The sequence below is a fragment of the Amblyomma americanum genome, chromosome 10 (assembly GCF_052857255.1).
Source record: "Amblyomma americanum isolate KBUSLIRL-KWMA chromosome 10, ASM5285725v1, whole genome shotgun sequence".
NCBI lineage: Eukaryota > Metazoa > Arthropoda > Arachnida > Ixodida > Ixodidae > Amblyomma > Amblyomma americanum.
The window spans coordinates 110,946,690-110,963,046 of record NC_135506.1 but is presented as its reverse complement, the minus strand read 5'-3'; the positions used below and the strand labels follow the sequence as shown (position 1 = coordinate 110,963,046).

Sequence of the window (16,357 nt, the reverse complement as noted above, 5' to 3'; positions counted from 1 at the left end):
CGATGTCAGTGCACGTTACAGATCCCCAGGTGGTCGAAATAAATCCGGAGCCCTCCACTACGGCACCTCTTTTTTCTCTCAGTCCCTCCTTTTATCCTTTCCCTTAGGGCGCGGTTCAGGTGCCCACCAAGAAGTAGGACAGTTACTGAGCCTCTCATTTCCTGATAACAAATAAACCTTCCGTCTTGGAGAGAGTGTTCGTTGGTAGGTACGCAGTTGTTCTTTCTAAGTTTATGTTTTGTGAGGTTCAACGTCCTGAAGCGACTCACGCTATAAAGGACGCCGTAGTGGAGGGCTCCGGAAAATTATGACCAGCTGGGATTCTTTGACGTGAACTGACATCGCACAGTACACGGGCCTCTAGCATTTCGCCTCCATCGAAATGCGACCGTCGCGGCAGGGATCGAACCCGCGTCTTTCCCGTCAGCAGCCAAGCACCATAACCACTAGGCCACCTCGGCGTCTCTTTTCCGAAGTGATATTGGACGTGAAGAGAAGTGGCCGAATTGGCGCAACCCTCTAATTTTTCCAGTCAAACGAAGTCGTCGAAGATAAGCCATAGGTGTCTACGTTCAGTAATTAAAGATGAACCCGTTGCTTGGCTTAAAAGCCTGCGTCAAATGCGGCGCCACAGTCAAATGCTGGCGCTGCTTCCGCGCCTCCGTCGCATCGTTAGTGCAAGAAAAACCTCGCGCAAGCTTTCCACTTCTTAACGAGAGCACCAGGAGCGCTGTGAGTGAGTGTGACGTAATTGTTGAGTAAGCGGAGCAGTGCGTCGTGAAGCCGCCATGCGGATGGTACAAACAGCGAGCGCTTGCTTGCTCCTGACGCATCTGGAGCACGGTCAGTTTGTGTAAATTGTGACTAAAAGAAAATTCCTTCGGAGTGGAACACGTATGTCTATGTGTCCTAATTGTCCTCAGACATTTCAATAAAAAATAAAAGCCATTTTAGGCCGCAAACGATGGCTCATTATTTGCACATTACACGCAGTATGACTACCAATACTACAGAATAATGTAAAGAGAATCTCGTACTGCTATTCGCTTACGATCATTGTTTCTTCTCCCGATTCTGATAAGAATAATTTCACGTATGTTGCCAAGAGGTTCCTCATGTTGATACAAACGATCTACGATTACCTAGAGTGCCTTCTGTTAATCCTGTCAGTTTGTAATGTATAATTCATTTTCTGCGATTTCGCAAACTTGGTGCAGAAAAACTTTTCGTGTCAACCTGGCAAGTCTTTATGCTACAAAAAAGACGAAGTATAACCTTAAATATTTCGTCCGAAATTCTAAGCAGGACTATCTAATAATATAAACGTAATCGACATACATGTTGAAAGCAGAAAATTTTGCGGTAAAACTTCATAAAACTTTTGGACAGCAATTTAAAAAACACTGTTTTTGATATCGCCTAAAACATGCCAGATATTAGACAATACATTATAACACTGATAAACATGTTACTTCACTTTCGTGCTGTATTAGATACAGCAGACAAAAAGATCTCTTAGGCGCACTGGCATTTTTCCTCAATTTTGTTACAAGGAGCATAAAAATATTCGAGGAAGGTGCTTCAAAGTTTTTCTGTACGATTCCCAAGAACTGTACCTAGTTAATCTTGATAATTTATAAACTATAGTAACCTTTCCTAAATTTGTTCTTGTCGTACCGGAAGCTTTTTTTGCGAATTTAGGTCTCCACCTTTGGAAGGAATGAACTATAACCATAAATATATTACACTATGTTTCATGCAAACGTTTGCAGTAAACAGCATAAAATTCAAATTACTCTATCTGTATAAAACGTACAAAAAGCACAGCTGCATAAAAAAAATGCGATCAGACATAGCTTTACAAAGCCAAAGCCCCAATTCACTTGGCATTAGCTATACAGCGAACAATAACTTACTATACAGCAACATATATGCGAATATGCAAACAGCAGTAATATGCCTCATTTTTTTTTCACCGCACAGATCTAGGGAAAAGACCACTGATTTATCGATATATCTTTTAAGGTCAAGGAACTATTACTGAGCCAGCTTCAAGAAAGCAGACATCAAAATTAGTGATGGGGGATAAAAACCATTTCTGATATTTTTCGTTACAAATGAAAATCACGAAATTCATTCGCATCGAGTCTGTTCTTGTAGAACCAATTAAATGCGGATCTCTTACTATCACTCATAAGCAATTAAGATGTTGACCTGCAACGCATTGCATGTGTACAGTGAAATCAGCACAAATCCAGCGAAATTTCAATTCGGCGCACATTTCTTCAAGGGGTTATGAAGTCCATTTCAGTGGTATTTCGTTGTGATATCTTTGTCTGATATGGTGGAACGCAGAAGATAGACAGGCTCCCGCCTCGTGGCTGACCCAAGGGTGGCAGACGACATTCTAGCTTTGGCGTTCCACTGCAAGAGATATCTCCAGCGGTGAGGGGCTCTTGTACACACAACGTATGACACGCGCACCGTGGTGATGTTCAGTGGCTTCTGGGCTCCGTCTCTTCGTTTCATCTGTACGTTTTTTTTTTAGGGTCAGGTATCAAATTTTCTGAAAAAAAAACAAAAACTCCAGCTGGGAGTTAGCGTTCGACCTTGTGCATATGTTGCTATCTCGCGTTCTTTTTATTTTTATTGCGACAGTATGCATTTCGACGTACTGTCACATCGTCTCCTAGCGCTACTCCTCGTCAAGAGTGTGCACGCAAAGCGGACTGGGCTCATCGGTTTTCTACACTCAGGAGAACAGTACACCATTAACGACGTCATTACGCGCAAAAAATAGCACCGATATTGTAAAAAGTTAATTTTGCGTTAAAGCTCTTTCCAAGATCGACGTGCACCATCTCGCCCAAAACGAAGCTGTAATTAAAAAAAAACAGTAAAACTGAAGTCGAGAGTTTGACGACAACTGGCCGGGGACAATCATGATAAAACTTAAAAAGCGGGTGCCCACCAAAAGTAAAAACAAAACCAACAAAACGACGTTTCGGCTCCCGTACGGGAGCCTTAATTTGTTCACAATCTACCAAGTACCAAGTGCAATCACCGCGCGCACTGCAATTACCAAATGCAAGAGTCACACACATCGGCCCTACGAAGAAAAGAAAAGAACTTGTGATTAAAGAATTTCAAGGGGTTAAGAAGTGATGATTTCAGTAGCAGCGATGGTGCCCTAGCCCCGCCGCGGTGGCTCAGTGGTTAGGGCGCTCGACTACTGATCCGGAGTTCCCGGGTTCGAACCCGACCGCGGCGGCTGCGTTTTTATGGAGGCAAAACGCTAAGGCGCCCGTGTGCTGTGCGATGTCAGTGCACGTTAAAGATCCCCATGTGGTCGAAATTATTCCGGAGCCCTCCACTACGGCACCTCTCTCTTCCTTTCTTCTTTCACTCCCTCCTTTATCCCATCCCTTACGGCGCGGTTCAGGTGTCCAAAGATATATGAGACAGATACTGCGCCATTTGCTTTCCCCCAAAAACCAATTATTATTATTATTGTGCCTTAGCAAATACTAAAAACTACTGCACTTGGAAAGCACTGCCACCGTTCCCTCTCTGAGCGCTGCTCCCATTCCCGACCAGGAAACTCTTGAGCGTGGCAGAGCTCAGCGGCTTCGGCCAAGCACGGCGTCGAGCCAAGCTTCTGATTGACGTCAGCGATCCATCGTCACTGCCTTGTGATATAAGAAGAGAAGTGGATCACCGTCGGCTCATTCATTCCACGGCAGCGAGGGCGCCCCGACACGTTCACAGATTAGTAATCTGCACCCGACTGCTGTGTGGCAATGATTTGTTTTTCGCTAATTCAGCTGTCACCTTGTTGTGAGTTTTAAAGCTATAATAGCAATCACTGGAAACCCAACTGGTGGGAATGAAGCTGGTCATTGCTCTTCGAACGAACGTTCTTTTGAAGGAAGATTGTCAACTGCTGAACGTGGTTACGGCAGTAGCTGGGTCTTTGTCTTAAACTGAAGCGCAAGCGTGGTGGAAAGACCGACGCTGCCCAATCCACCGGATAGCAGGTCAAGGGACAGCCACAGTAGCGTATGCTCAAGAAGCTGACATTGCTCATTCCGCGGTCATTTTTACTTTTCCGAGGGCAGGCAAGCAGTTTCCCATTCGCCGACCTTGTCGCGTTGCCCTAATTCGTTTTACTTGCTTCGCACTTGTGCAGACAAAGCATTGTAAATGATTTCCTCCTTTAAAACGATATGTCGACGATTAGACAGAATTCACCGACAATGAACAAAACTTCTCGAAACGTTGCATTCAAGTGTATTTGGCGAACTCTCTTGAAATCGGAAAAAATCATTCTGAGTTTACGAAAGGCGATCGCGCATGCAATAAAAACTATCCTCTCATTTCTTTCCTGCCATCTCTAGATACAAGACTGATGAACTTCTTGATTATATTTAACTTGCTTTCTTAACGTTAGTTTCGTTTTCATCTAAGTTTTCCACTGCACAAACGCTTGTTTATTGTAGAGAAAAATTAAACAATCCACGCGGCATTTGACGTATATGGCGCGCGTCCGTTAGGCACGCAACCGCGGATGTTCGGGCATCCGTAGGACGCTTTTTTTTTTCTTTTTAACACTAAGTCCAGCCCGACGTCTGTCGGACCATCCGATGCACAGCTGCGGATCATCTGGATTTCATCCATTGGATATTCGAAAACAGGTCTACAGAAATTTCGTGGATCCACTTTATGGGAGCTGCTAAGATGTTATAACTATAGGTGTTAAAGTAACATTTCGTGACCTTTATCTCAACACCCACAGAACAATGAACACGCAAATTTCGCAAAAATAACCAGGAAAACCTGCAGGCGGCCGAATCTGCACATGGTCCTAGCACGATAGTCTTCCTAACAATAAACAGCTTTAATTACGCTGCCCACAAACCTGCAAGGCACAAGGGAGGCGAAAATGAAACGCTGTAACGCATTACAAGTAGCTCGCCCACTGACGTCCGTCTGCAAATAAAGTTCAACTTGCAGTATTCTATAGCGCGTTCGCTTCCTCGACACCACTGCTCTTTTAAAAATCGCCAGCCTAAGCCACGCTCTGCAGGAAACCAATAGGCCAACATCAGTACTTGGATTTCACTAACCGTCGTCCGAGCCACTGTAAGCATGCCCACTCGTAGGACAGACAACGCGGCTTGAAATATGTAGCGCCGACGGCGACGGTTTGAGACATTTCAATTGAATAAAAAAAGAAATTACATGGACACCTGGTTACCTTATCTTTTGACAATGAGATAGCATTAGAAACTGTTGATGGCTTTGTCGAAAGTGACGACACATCCGGTCTGGTGGCTTCATTGTCCCAAACAAATGGGTGATTTTTATGACCGATCACGCATTTTTTTTTCAGATAAATCTTACAATAATGCCGCATTAAAGCCCTAATTCATAAGAACTATCCCCCGATCTCCTTGAATTTGGCTTTCCGACAAAAAAAACAGTTTAAAATGACGCAAAATACTTAAAATACGACCCAGCGTTAACAATGAGCGGCCCCTTGCTTTTATGACTAGACACTTGAATGCCCCTCCTAACATGAGTAACGTAGTGGCTGGGCGAGTTGTTTCGTTACAATTCTCCTGACATAAATAGCATTATACGAAATACAACCGCAAGCTAACTAGCAACAAAATATATTTTCTTAGGTGCCAAGGATGTCATACAGACGCAACACAAATATGAGAGATATCCTGGTACACGCTACGCCTGATGAGAAACCATCTCCAACAACAAGCTCATGCTTTCGACCACGATGTAAGGCCTGAAAACATTTACATAGCAACATTGTGGTTAAAAGTACGGCAACTGAGTTCACCTTTGACGTTATGAGTCGCTTTAACTGCTGATGTACACGCTTCAATGGTGCTCCTGTCAGAAAAATAATTAGTCGGAGAGACAGGACAATCAGTGAGCGCGGCGCTGAAGTGGACACCGTGCTGACACAGGAGATAACCTAACAAAGGCAGCTTGAAGCATTATCATCAACGCGTCATAACTTCAATGAAGTATTGATTCTACAATCAGTCTTCAAATTTTCAAGAAAAAAAATGCAGAGCGGCATTCCTAATTCACCAGTTCAGAACATAGCATACTGCGATTAATGTCACCAAAAGAAATTTTGAAGCAGAAAAGTTCCTTTGGCGATTAGGCTCATACTAAATTGAACAAGCTGCAGAGCGAACAGCAACGTGGATAAGAGAGAAAGATGAACGGAAAGGCAAGGAGGTTAACTATGCGAATGCCAAGTATGCTACCTTGCACGCTGGAAGGGGAACGGATGGAGAGGTAGAAGTGCACAGCATGGACAATGTGGACTTGCAAAACAAAGCAACAAGGACGTGCGCTTACTACCAGCTGGATTTATTTTACGAATCCCGAAAACTTTTATAGTCGCCTTGCAACACAATATAAAAATTCAATCATTGTATATCAGTTTTCTTTGTGATACTATCCGGAACTAATGGGGCTGCCAGATCAGAACCGGTGAGATGCGATTGAAAAAGCAGGGGTAGTGCACGACCATGACACAACATTTAAAGAAACAGGCACTACCTTGTATCTTAACCAATGTCAGTTTGATCTCAACAAAAGCAAATTGAGGCGAATGTGAAACAAAACGCGAAAACGCGATAGAGTAAAACAACAGCAAATTAGAACGATAAAAACAGCAAACCATATCAATAGAACAGCAAAAAAATTGAAGGGGACACTTAAGGATATGACGCGACAGCGTAATGGGTTAATTCTGATATATGCTGTCGGTAATGCTGTACTTTACATTCATAGATCATGCGACGTCCTCATACCGTTATTGCCGCAGTGGTGAAGCACTTAAAGGAACACTGAGGAGAACCTTATCAAAATTTTTTTGTTAGCAATATCTGATAGTTCGCCATTACATGGCTTTGATGACGCTTGTCCGGGAGCGAAAGATGCATTTATTTCAAAGAAATTTAGATTCGAAGTTGAAAAATTTTTTCCCGCCGCTCCGATTCAAACTTGAGAACTCTTATGACGACACGGAGAACTCTTATGACGACACAGAACGGAGTGACGTGAAACGTGACGTAAACGGAGACTCCGTGATTTCTGGTGGCTAGCGGTGCGGTCTAGCGGCTGCCGAAATGAAAGCTACCGCCGCCGCACGTTGAAGGCATCTATCGGGGGTCGCCACCGTCGCTTCGTTTACGTTTGCACCGGCGTCTTGCCAGCGTTACGATGGATCCCGTTCCCGAACCCGACGACGTAGTCCTCGCAAAAACTCTGGCCTGCATTTCAGCGCCCTCAGCCCCACAGAGCGTGCGATGCGTTTGAGGGAGCACGGTTAGATTAGGCGCCGGCGGGCGGTTTCCCCCTTCCTCAGAGAGCAGCCGTTGCAAACTATCATAACCCCAGTGCGGGGAGTCGCGAGGGGTGCGTTGCGCCCATCGGAGGCTGGCCGGGGCTTTGGGGCCAACGGATTGTGATTCCTTGAACGGAGCGGTTGCACGGCGCAGCAGGCAGCGTCGAGGTCTCCCACGGTTGCAAGGGCCAAGTTATTTATTTATTTTTTGCCACAAAAAACAAATGGGTGCTCGAGGGCGGTCGCATTTAAATTCGGCGGTTTGAAACCAAAGCCGGCGCACGACGCCTCAACGGCTTCCGCTAGATCCAACGGGTCCACTGGATCTGGCTCTCTCGCCCACTTGCATGTGCCTTCAGATATGTACTGTGAATGGATTAAAATAGCTGAGCTCGAAAAGAACAGCTCCGCCGAACTGCCGCAGCTATTGAACATAACGCGCACCTCGCCGCGGAGCCAAACCAGTCTGGCCGGGCCAGCGGCGGCTGGCGCACTCGGCGCGAAATAGATAAATGCTCCAATCTCCCCTCCAGTGCGGTAAGAGTGCGCCGAAACCGCCGAGCGCATCGGCGGTCAAGCGCAGTCGGAGTATAGAGGGTTTCGCTTTGACCGACGTGACTTCGCCGTGCAGGGCGCGCGCGCGCGCGCCTCGCCGCAGCATAAACGCGCCTTAACAGAGCCTGCGCTTAACCACAAACCAACGTATTCGCCGGCGGCATCCATGGAGCCACTGAAACTCCCCGCCCACTCACTGAATGAAAAAGAACTCGGTACCGAGGTTCGGAATCGAACCAGGGCCTTCGGAGTTTGAGGCGGATACGCTGCCGCTCCGCCACGACGGCTCAAGTTGGAGTAGGCAATAAAGGCGCATCTAGTGAATGCACTCTTCTGATGCAGAAATCTCCGCGCTTTCGCTACGTATATCCTGGCCTAACAGAGCTAGGCCATCAGCAATTTTTCTGAACTGCCTTGTACCTTGTCTCCCGTCCCTAATAAATGATTTCCGTCAAGTAGTTTGAAGTTGACTGGCGCAGCCGGGAATGTTTCGCCGGGAGAGCGTGCGTATACACAAGTGCTGCCTTGTACGATCACTGACCATCGTGCCATCATAGCTTTTCATCGACCGTGGCGATCATCTGACAAGCCTTAACAGGCTCCTTCAAAGGTTAACTAGCACTTGAAGCGGCACTTGGAGTTCCTCTGCTTTTCGGCGCTTGTAAATCGAAGCGCGTCAAAAACAAAACCACAGGGCACGCAAAGCTCATAGGCGCGAAGCGCCATAACAAATCGAAACTCTCCTGGCCGCCTGTGGCGCCGCCAAGCACCCGTTTTCTTTGCTTCCAACATTCAGGTTGTCTTTTGCCTGCCTTCCTTGTGTGATAAAAGTGCACTATTGGTTTTAAAACAAAACTTACTTCAATATTGATCTCCGCAACCTACCTTTGTCAGCCTCAGAGATTCGCGAACCCAAGTAGGATGGAAAATTCCTCCAAGGTGGCGTCTCTTGTCCTATGGCGTCACCACGCTTGTACTTGCGAGATTGGCCTGTGGTGGCGATACCTGTATTTTGGTTCTTGCTATTTTCTACCTTACAAGAGCTTTGTTTTCAGTAAGAGCGGCGTTTTTGAGATCAGGAGCTGCTATTCTATCGATACAAGCCAACTGCAATTTCTCCTCAGTGTCCCTTTAAGCAATGGCCCTGCCACGGAAGGTGCTCCCAGCGATGTGCCATGTGTGGCCCAGGTTGCGCTTTCCGAGCGACTAATCATTAATTTAACTGCCGCCTGCCACGGTGCACGGGCAGTTTGCTAACTATCTGGTGGGCAGGTTGTGATGACGCTGGAAGGTCACGTGACCTGGGTGGCCCACATGCCTCCTAGGTTGCTTATTAGGGACCCCCTGCGAGAGCCATGCCCGTGATTCTTCGCTCACAACGCTGACAACGGCGACACCAGATTTTCTGGCGTACGGGGTCTTTAACGTTATCGCGTTAATAATCATAGCAAAAGGAGAGTAGAGTAAGAAGGTGAAATAATGCCGAAGGGATGATGCGGCTAGAACGGCGGGTGATAGCGGGACTTTCGCACAAAGTGCTTCGTCGAAGAAAATGTAGTTAGATTACTGGCTCCAAAAAGGCGATTTACTTTACGCAAAAACGTTTTCATGGCGTTCTTGCGCGCTCGTGTGCTCACTTAGCAGTAAAATATGCCTCATTATGGTACCTGCACGGTTTGTGATGAACTCTTGCTAATGCAGCTACTCCATCAAAGGGCGGCCCACATTTTTTTCATTCCCTCGAGTCTTCCACCTGCTGTGGTAGCAAGATGCCCACCTGGATCGTTCACCAGACTGAATTTATGCTCACTTGCGCGTTAGCAGAATTAGAGTATTCAGAACCTCTCAGGTATTGGTACTTGCTGTAGGGCTAGTTGGTTCATGCTGTAAGTCTGAACGGCACAGGGAGGAGAGAAAGAGCTCCTTGAAAGCGAATACAAGGCGCACTTCCTGTCCTCCTTGTATTTGCTGTGATTGTGCCCTTCGGGCCGTTCAAATTTACAATTCTCTGTGGTATAATCGCAGTAATCTACCATAGTAATGGTAGTAGTAACCTACTGCCACTTAGTAGTAGTAGATTTACAAATTCAGTAGTATAATACGGCTGGAGCATGCATACACACACTCTGACCAATCTCCCCTCGTTTGTATGTGCCATGTCTGCACAGGCAGCAAGAACCACAGAAATCAGAGCCATTGCTTGTTGCACTAAAAAAACAACCGCGTCCCGATCTCGATCCAAGGGTCCGATTTCCATTCAGTGTGTCGGTCTCTTCAACCCTCTCCCTCCCCCTCCCATCCCCTGCAAAAAAAAAAAAGACATTAGCAACACTATGCCCAACGTCCCGAATGCACCAATCGGTGTAAAGTAACGTGCGACCTAGTTTTACGTCATGCTATACACTAGTTGAAAAAAAGCGCCGATTTCATCGCTACAAGTTTCCTCCGGTTAAGCGTCTTTTAGGTGAATCAATGACCCAAATAGCCAGTCTAATGTCTTCTGCAGTGTTAAGTACAGCGCTCACATATTAGGGCGTTCACTTGCAGGTGCCCCTTGCAGGTGCCAGGTGCGGAAGGCGGAGCTGCCACAAGACTGGGCGTACGGCTGCACGTGCCCTGCCGGCCGCTGTGTCAAGGAGGCGATTACTCCGCTCGTTGCCGCAGAAATGTTTGCACGGAAAGGTGAGGTCACCCGCCGCCAACGGCAGCGCTCGCGGGCACGACGGCGGCCGCGTGCTGTCGCAATCATGCCACGGTGCCCGCGTCACTTTCCGCGCCCGAAAGTGCAAGTACGGTTCGATACAGCCATTGGAAACCTTTTTGGCTTAGGTAAAGCTTCGGACCACTTATCCACTAGGGCTGCATATTATAAGGCGGGAAATGGTACGCTACGCATCCATGGCAAGCCGCTACCAACTTCGGTGTTTCATTTAGGACTTTAGACAATTTTTAAGAATAGGCTCTTCGAATAGGTAACGGTCGAGAATGCTTGTCGGTCAATGTCGCGCACATACAGGGTGTTTCACCTAAGATTTTACACAGTTTTTAAAAATAGGCTTTTTGAGTTAAAAGCGCGCTTTTTTCGTCATAGGATAGTCAGTGCCGCGGTACGTGAGATTACAGATAAGACTTGCTAAACAGCAGGCTGGGTATCTAATATCGAATAGTTAACTTTTCAGCTATTTCTGTTAGGCTCCTTAATTAATGAGAGGCGTGTAGCCAACCGTAAGTAATACCCATATCAGTTTTTATAATTGCAAAACCGCGGTTACTCTCGGCGCTCTGTCCCAACAAATTTTCGCCATTTCGACTGGTCACGTGCACTGGCGAGGTTCCTTTGCCTGCAAGCTTCTCGAAAGCTCATGTCTTTTGGCGCCATGTAGCCCACTCAAGCTACATGAAGCATACAGCGTGATCGGATACAAACAGAGACGAACGGCGAACACAGCGCTGACTAAGAACTCATTTTTTTCTTTCCGTGACATCATGCATAAACGGACCGATGACGTCACAGGATATAAGAACGCATACGACCTTGCTTCTTTCTTCTAGCTTGTTCTTTTCGCGAGTTTTGTTTAGTTTCTTCTCAGCGTTCACGTTCCGATAGCCTTCGGCGGCGTCGCCCTATTTATACATGACGTCAGAGAAAGAAAAATTAAGTTCTTAGCGTTGTGTACCGTCTTATGTTTCTTCCTTCCTAACTCTGTCTCCGATCACGCTGTATACTTCACGATGCTTCCGAAACCAACTAGCTCCTCAAAGCATCCTGGCGCATTCAAGCTTGAATAAATGCTCAACTTGTGAAGACCTTTCTCTGTTTTTTTTCGTGGTGCCGAAACACGGGCGCGGCGTCCTTGGCCGTGTTGGCCTTGACGCCCGTAAAAAAAGGGAGGCCCTCCGTTGCATTTCGCCGGGTACGCTTTTGTGTGTGCGGTCGAGGCGTACAGGGTCCGTAGTCGGCATACACCTTTAAAGAGTGTTGGGTGCGAAGCAAGGAATCAGGCGAATCAGGCGACGTTAAGCTAACTGTCGTTAGCGGGCTAAAAAAACAGAGGCAGTGAAAGCAGCGGACCGATGGTCCCCAACAATTATGAACGGAGGATGACAGCTACTGGGGCGATGACAACGCAACACGCCAAACTGCCTGGGCCCCAAACCGCAACGTGGAGATGGAACGCAGTACAACACTCACATGAAATTTAGAACGAACAATTCCACAAGAATGGACGCGGGCTCTAGGAACGGTCTATAAATAGATGCACACTTTCGATCGGATCAACCTGTTACAGTGAAATATCGCTGGAACGAAACTCATGGGACCTCAAAGTGTTCCCGTAAGTGGAAGCTTGCTTAAATGAAATGTTCACAGAGTCAGTTACTTTGATGAACCGAAGAATAAGTTCAAATTGTCCCTGCTGACATTTATACTCAAAATTGCGTGCACGCAATATTTACTGACAAGTTTTAGCGACAAGCACTGATTTAGTGCTGAATTTTGGCGTTCAGTATTACCACCGCTGTGAGCTCAGCGAGTCCGTCTGTGCTTTAATGCAGCTTTTCCGGCACAAACGTCTGCTAGCTGTCAAAGGCGTTAGCATTCCGCAGACGTGTTAGTGACTGATTTGCTGTTATTTTTGTGACCCAACAGTTTTACACAAATTAAGTGCTCTAGACAGTAAGTATAACTACTGATCGGGCCACAATGTATTTGCTTAACGATAGATATCTTAAATCATGCGATGTATATCACGTAGTTCCGCGACAGAGCAAAAGATGCTGCAAAAGTTTCCAAGTAGCACGGCTCTGGGACTGCAATGTCCGCAGTTTGCTGGGGCATATTTGTGCAGGTCCGCCGGAAGAACACACTGGGAAGTGAAATTTATGCTTTACTAGAGTTAAATATATTCGCTGAGCATAAAAGTGCTACGCGCACAAATTAGTTAAGCTGCAATTCATTTTCAGCAGATTAGAACGTGAACATTCCGGCACTCTACTTGGTCGGGAGGCGAATTAGAGAGAAAAAAACTGTGATACACAGACCAAAGTCACACAGCGGCGACCCCCAGCGGCAGTGGGCAAATGAAAGTAAAAAAAAAAGCGCTTCCACCTAATCAGCCCTGAAGGACGTGCCGAGTTGGCGCCGAAACGTCCGTTTTCCCACGAGACTTTGGTACGAGCATCAGAGCGTTTTCGTTCTAATTTTCAAGAGATGCAACGTCGTACGCGCGGAGATTTTTAACACGTCTGTTAGTCCGACTACTTCGCTATATTGGTCATTGTTAAGAAGCACTTCGGTGTATGCATGTTGTGCAGTTATAAATATTTAATTATAATGGACGATATACTTGAACACTATGATTACGCCCAGTCTATGTGCTTCACAGCGCCTCGGCTGTCGCTGCTATTGGTTTGTAAGCTGCGGCAAGATGCTCAGAGCTTTCTTGTTGGCGTGCAGAGATAAAAGCAGCGCTAGCGTGAGAGGATAGGCCGCCAACTGCCGAGCTCTAACGAACAACAAAATCTGGCTGGCCTTTGCTATCAGAGATAACGCAGGGAGGGCAGGGTTGTTGCCGATAACTTAAGCAAGGACAGATTGCCCGACCAGTTTGCTTGACGCGCCTATTCGCCAGCATTAAAGTGACGCTGAGAATAACTTCATTCTACTTTTGTTCCTGGTAAAAACGATTGTACGGCTCGTATGCTCTTTATGACAACAAACGACGCAATTGTGGCTAGGAAGAATTAATTTATAAACGGAAAACAATTGCGCTACTAGATTAAAGCACGAGACGCCAGCATATAAAGGGATTCCGTGACCGCTATTTCTAAGTGAACGGCAGGCAGTGTGGCTTACACTGGAGGGTCTGCGCTCTCAAAACAGCTGTCTCGACGTCCTCACAGGTCGCCTGCGAGAGCCGACAGTGCTCGCAACAACATTCATAACGATGCGCCCAACTTCTGTACGGTGAGCGAATCCGAAGAGAACAGTCATCGGCAGGATTATCAGAGCGGAAGTTTCATAGGCTACTTGGGTGCCCCTTTCAGGCCTGACACTCACCTTCTCGATCGTTGTTTTGTCTTTTCTTATGGGTGTTTAACGTCCCAAAGCGACTCAGGCTGTGAGGGACACTGTAGTGAAGGGCTCCGGAAATTTCGGCCACCCAGGGTTCTTTAACGTGCACTGACATCGCGCAGTACGCGGGCCTCTTGTATTTCCCCTCCATCGAAATTCGACCACCGCGGCCAGGATCGAACCCGCGACTTCCAGGTCAGCAGCCGCGCACTGTAACCACTGAGCCACCTCGGCGGCTGCCTTCTCGATCTGTGAAATGCACTGACGCTAAGGATCACGTAGAAGAAAGGAGCTTGCTGCCTTACGGTCCTGCTAATTGGACGGTGATCAAATAAAGAATAACACCAAAAAAAAAACGATTAATGATGCCTTGACAATAATATCCTGCAGACGCGAGGTGCACGCCAGTCTCGGGATACTGTAGATTAGCCAATTAAGTGCAGAGGGTTCCCATCGAGGTTAATTGCGAGCGTCAAAAGAAGGGCTACTGCGTGTGTTTTGAAAGGCAGCAAATCAGCTGTCGCCTGAAAGTTATTTCATCCCAATAGATCGCGCTATGCTGTCTTCACATAACATTTCGCATAACTTATGAAGATTGCAGTGAAGGTTATATTGCCAGCGTCCAACCAATTCAGCGCCACAAGTGGCAAGATAAATTTCTAAAAACTAATTCAGAACAATAAAGAGAGGGTTTACGAAATACGTCAGTCACGCAGGTCGATGTATGAAAGACCGGCCTCTTGAGCGCGCCAGTCGGCTGTAGTCACGTTTTGCTCCAAGTTCGGATCTGTGCCCCCCCCCCCCCTCTCCCTAACACCGCACTCATTATTTTGGGCATAAATAGTCGGACTAGTGGAATAACTGAACACTTCAGCAATATTAAAATGAATGGTGCCTACGTTTGCGTACGGCTCCATCGCTTTTCGCGAAAAAAATCCAGGCACTTTTCTAGTTTTTAATCACTCACAAATTCAAAGATATCAAAATCGGAAAATGATTTGGTTCCCAATAGGACCGGCTTCAGCGCAAAAGTACTTGCTTAAGGATGCGCATCCGGACACAATTATTCCCTGTGATTTGAATCGTGTTGCGCCCGTTGAGAAAAACTGGCTGTGGGCTGAGCCGGACTGTGCGCAGCGAAATCGCGATTAAGCATGGTTAGACACGGTTTAGCTTTCGTGCAGCGCAGCGGCGGTACCGCGTCGTCGGCGAGCGCAGCCCTTTATTCAGCAAGAGCGAATCACATAGTTAGTCACGTGACACAACTGGAGAGAGAGCGAGCTGTCGTAGTGGCGGTGGGCGCAGCGTGGTAAAAGCGTGGTAACAGCTGCGACAAGTGACGCGGTATGACGACAGAGCCACATCTGCGGTGAGCCTCCAGTTAGAGGTCGAATCCAAGCGTCATTTGACCAGCAACTTTACATGCGAGAAGTGGAGCTCTCTCACATGCAAGCCGTCAGTTGGTGTGCGGTTATTATTTTTTCAATACTGTCAGTCTCATCTGAGACTATGGAAGGTGGCCGAACAGCGATGAGATACATGATAAATTAAACCAATGCACTCGTGAGTTGCACTACAAAAAGAGATTAAACAAAGGTGAGCGGAAAGGAACAAGCCAAGTAAAAATAAAACGTAAACATTAGCAAAAATCGTATATTGATTGTTATACTGAAATCTTACTTTATATGAAAAAAAAAACTGCTTCATAAATTGTTTCCTGCTCAAAAATGCTTCTGTCCAAAATTATTGGCTATGGAAAGGATCCAAATATGCGAGCCGACTGTGTAATCCAAGGCGCCATTCAGAGAGGCTATTGTCGATCAACGCCGTTTAGATTATTTTAAATGCTGTGCCAATAGCCGAGTCTTCTGAGCAATCGGGAAACAGGCAGTTCTGCTTGCAAATCGTGCTCATACCGACCTGCTAAGAATCCCGATCGGCGCTATGGTATGCTGTAATTTTCTGTTCTGCTGGATACGACCTGAATGAAAAGTTCCGAAATATGTCGGATAGGTACTGCTTCATGTTCAGCCTCCGGTCTCCCCAGGTTTCTGGAAGCGGCTCGCCTCAGTTTACCGTGCATGGGAGCTAAAACCATTCTCTTCTTGAAACAATCCAAAAAGCGCAACTTCACCTTTTTCCTTCAGCAAGCGCAAGTTGTACGAGGTTGATCCAAAAATAAAATCTCCGGTTATTCTGAAAATCGACAGAAACTCTTATTTTCACTAACTGGTACATAACTTTAAGGCTTGAGCATTGTTTCGTTTTCCTACATAATCGCCATTTCAGGCACTGCATTTCTGCAGCCACTGGGGCAGCTGTTCTACGCCCCTGTCATACCAGAT

The 16,357-nt window shown here is 46.6% G+C and overlaps 2 protein-coding genes across 2 annotated transcripts in view; one reads left to right on the top strand and one right to left on the bottom strand.

Moving 5' to 3' along the window:
- Gat (sodium- and chloride-dependent GABA transporter) overlaps positions 1–16,357 on the bottom strand; it is a 261,834-nt gene that overhangs the window by 152,478 nt on the left and 92,999 nt on the right. The window lies entirely within an intron of this gene.
- Positions 1–16,357, top strand: part of LOC144107293 (uncharacterized) — a 139,425-nt gene that overhangs the window by 44,517 nt on the left and 78,551 nt on the right. The window contains exon 2 of the mRNA XM_077640294.1: positions 10,487–10,621. Within this exon, the coding sequence (XP_077496420.1) occupies positions 10,487–10,621 (135 nt within the window). The remainder of the gene's footprint in view (positions 1–10,486; positions 10,622–16,357) is intronic.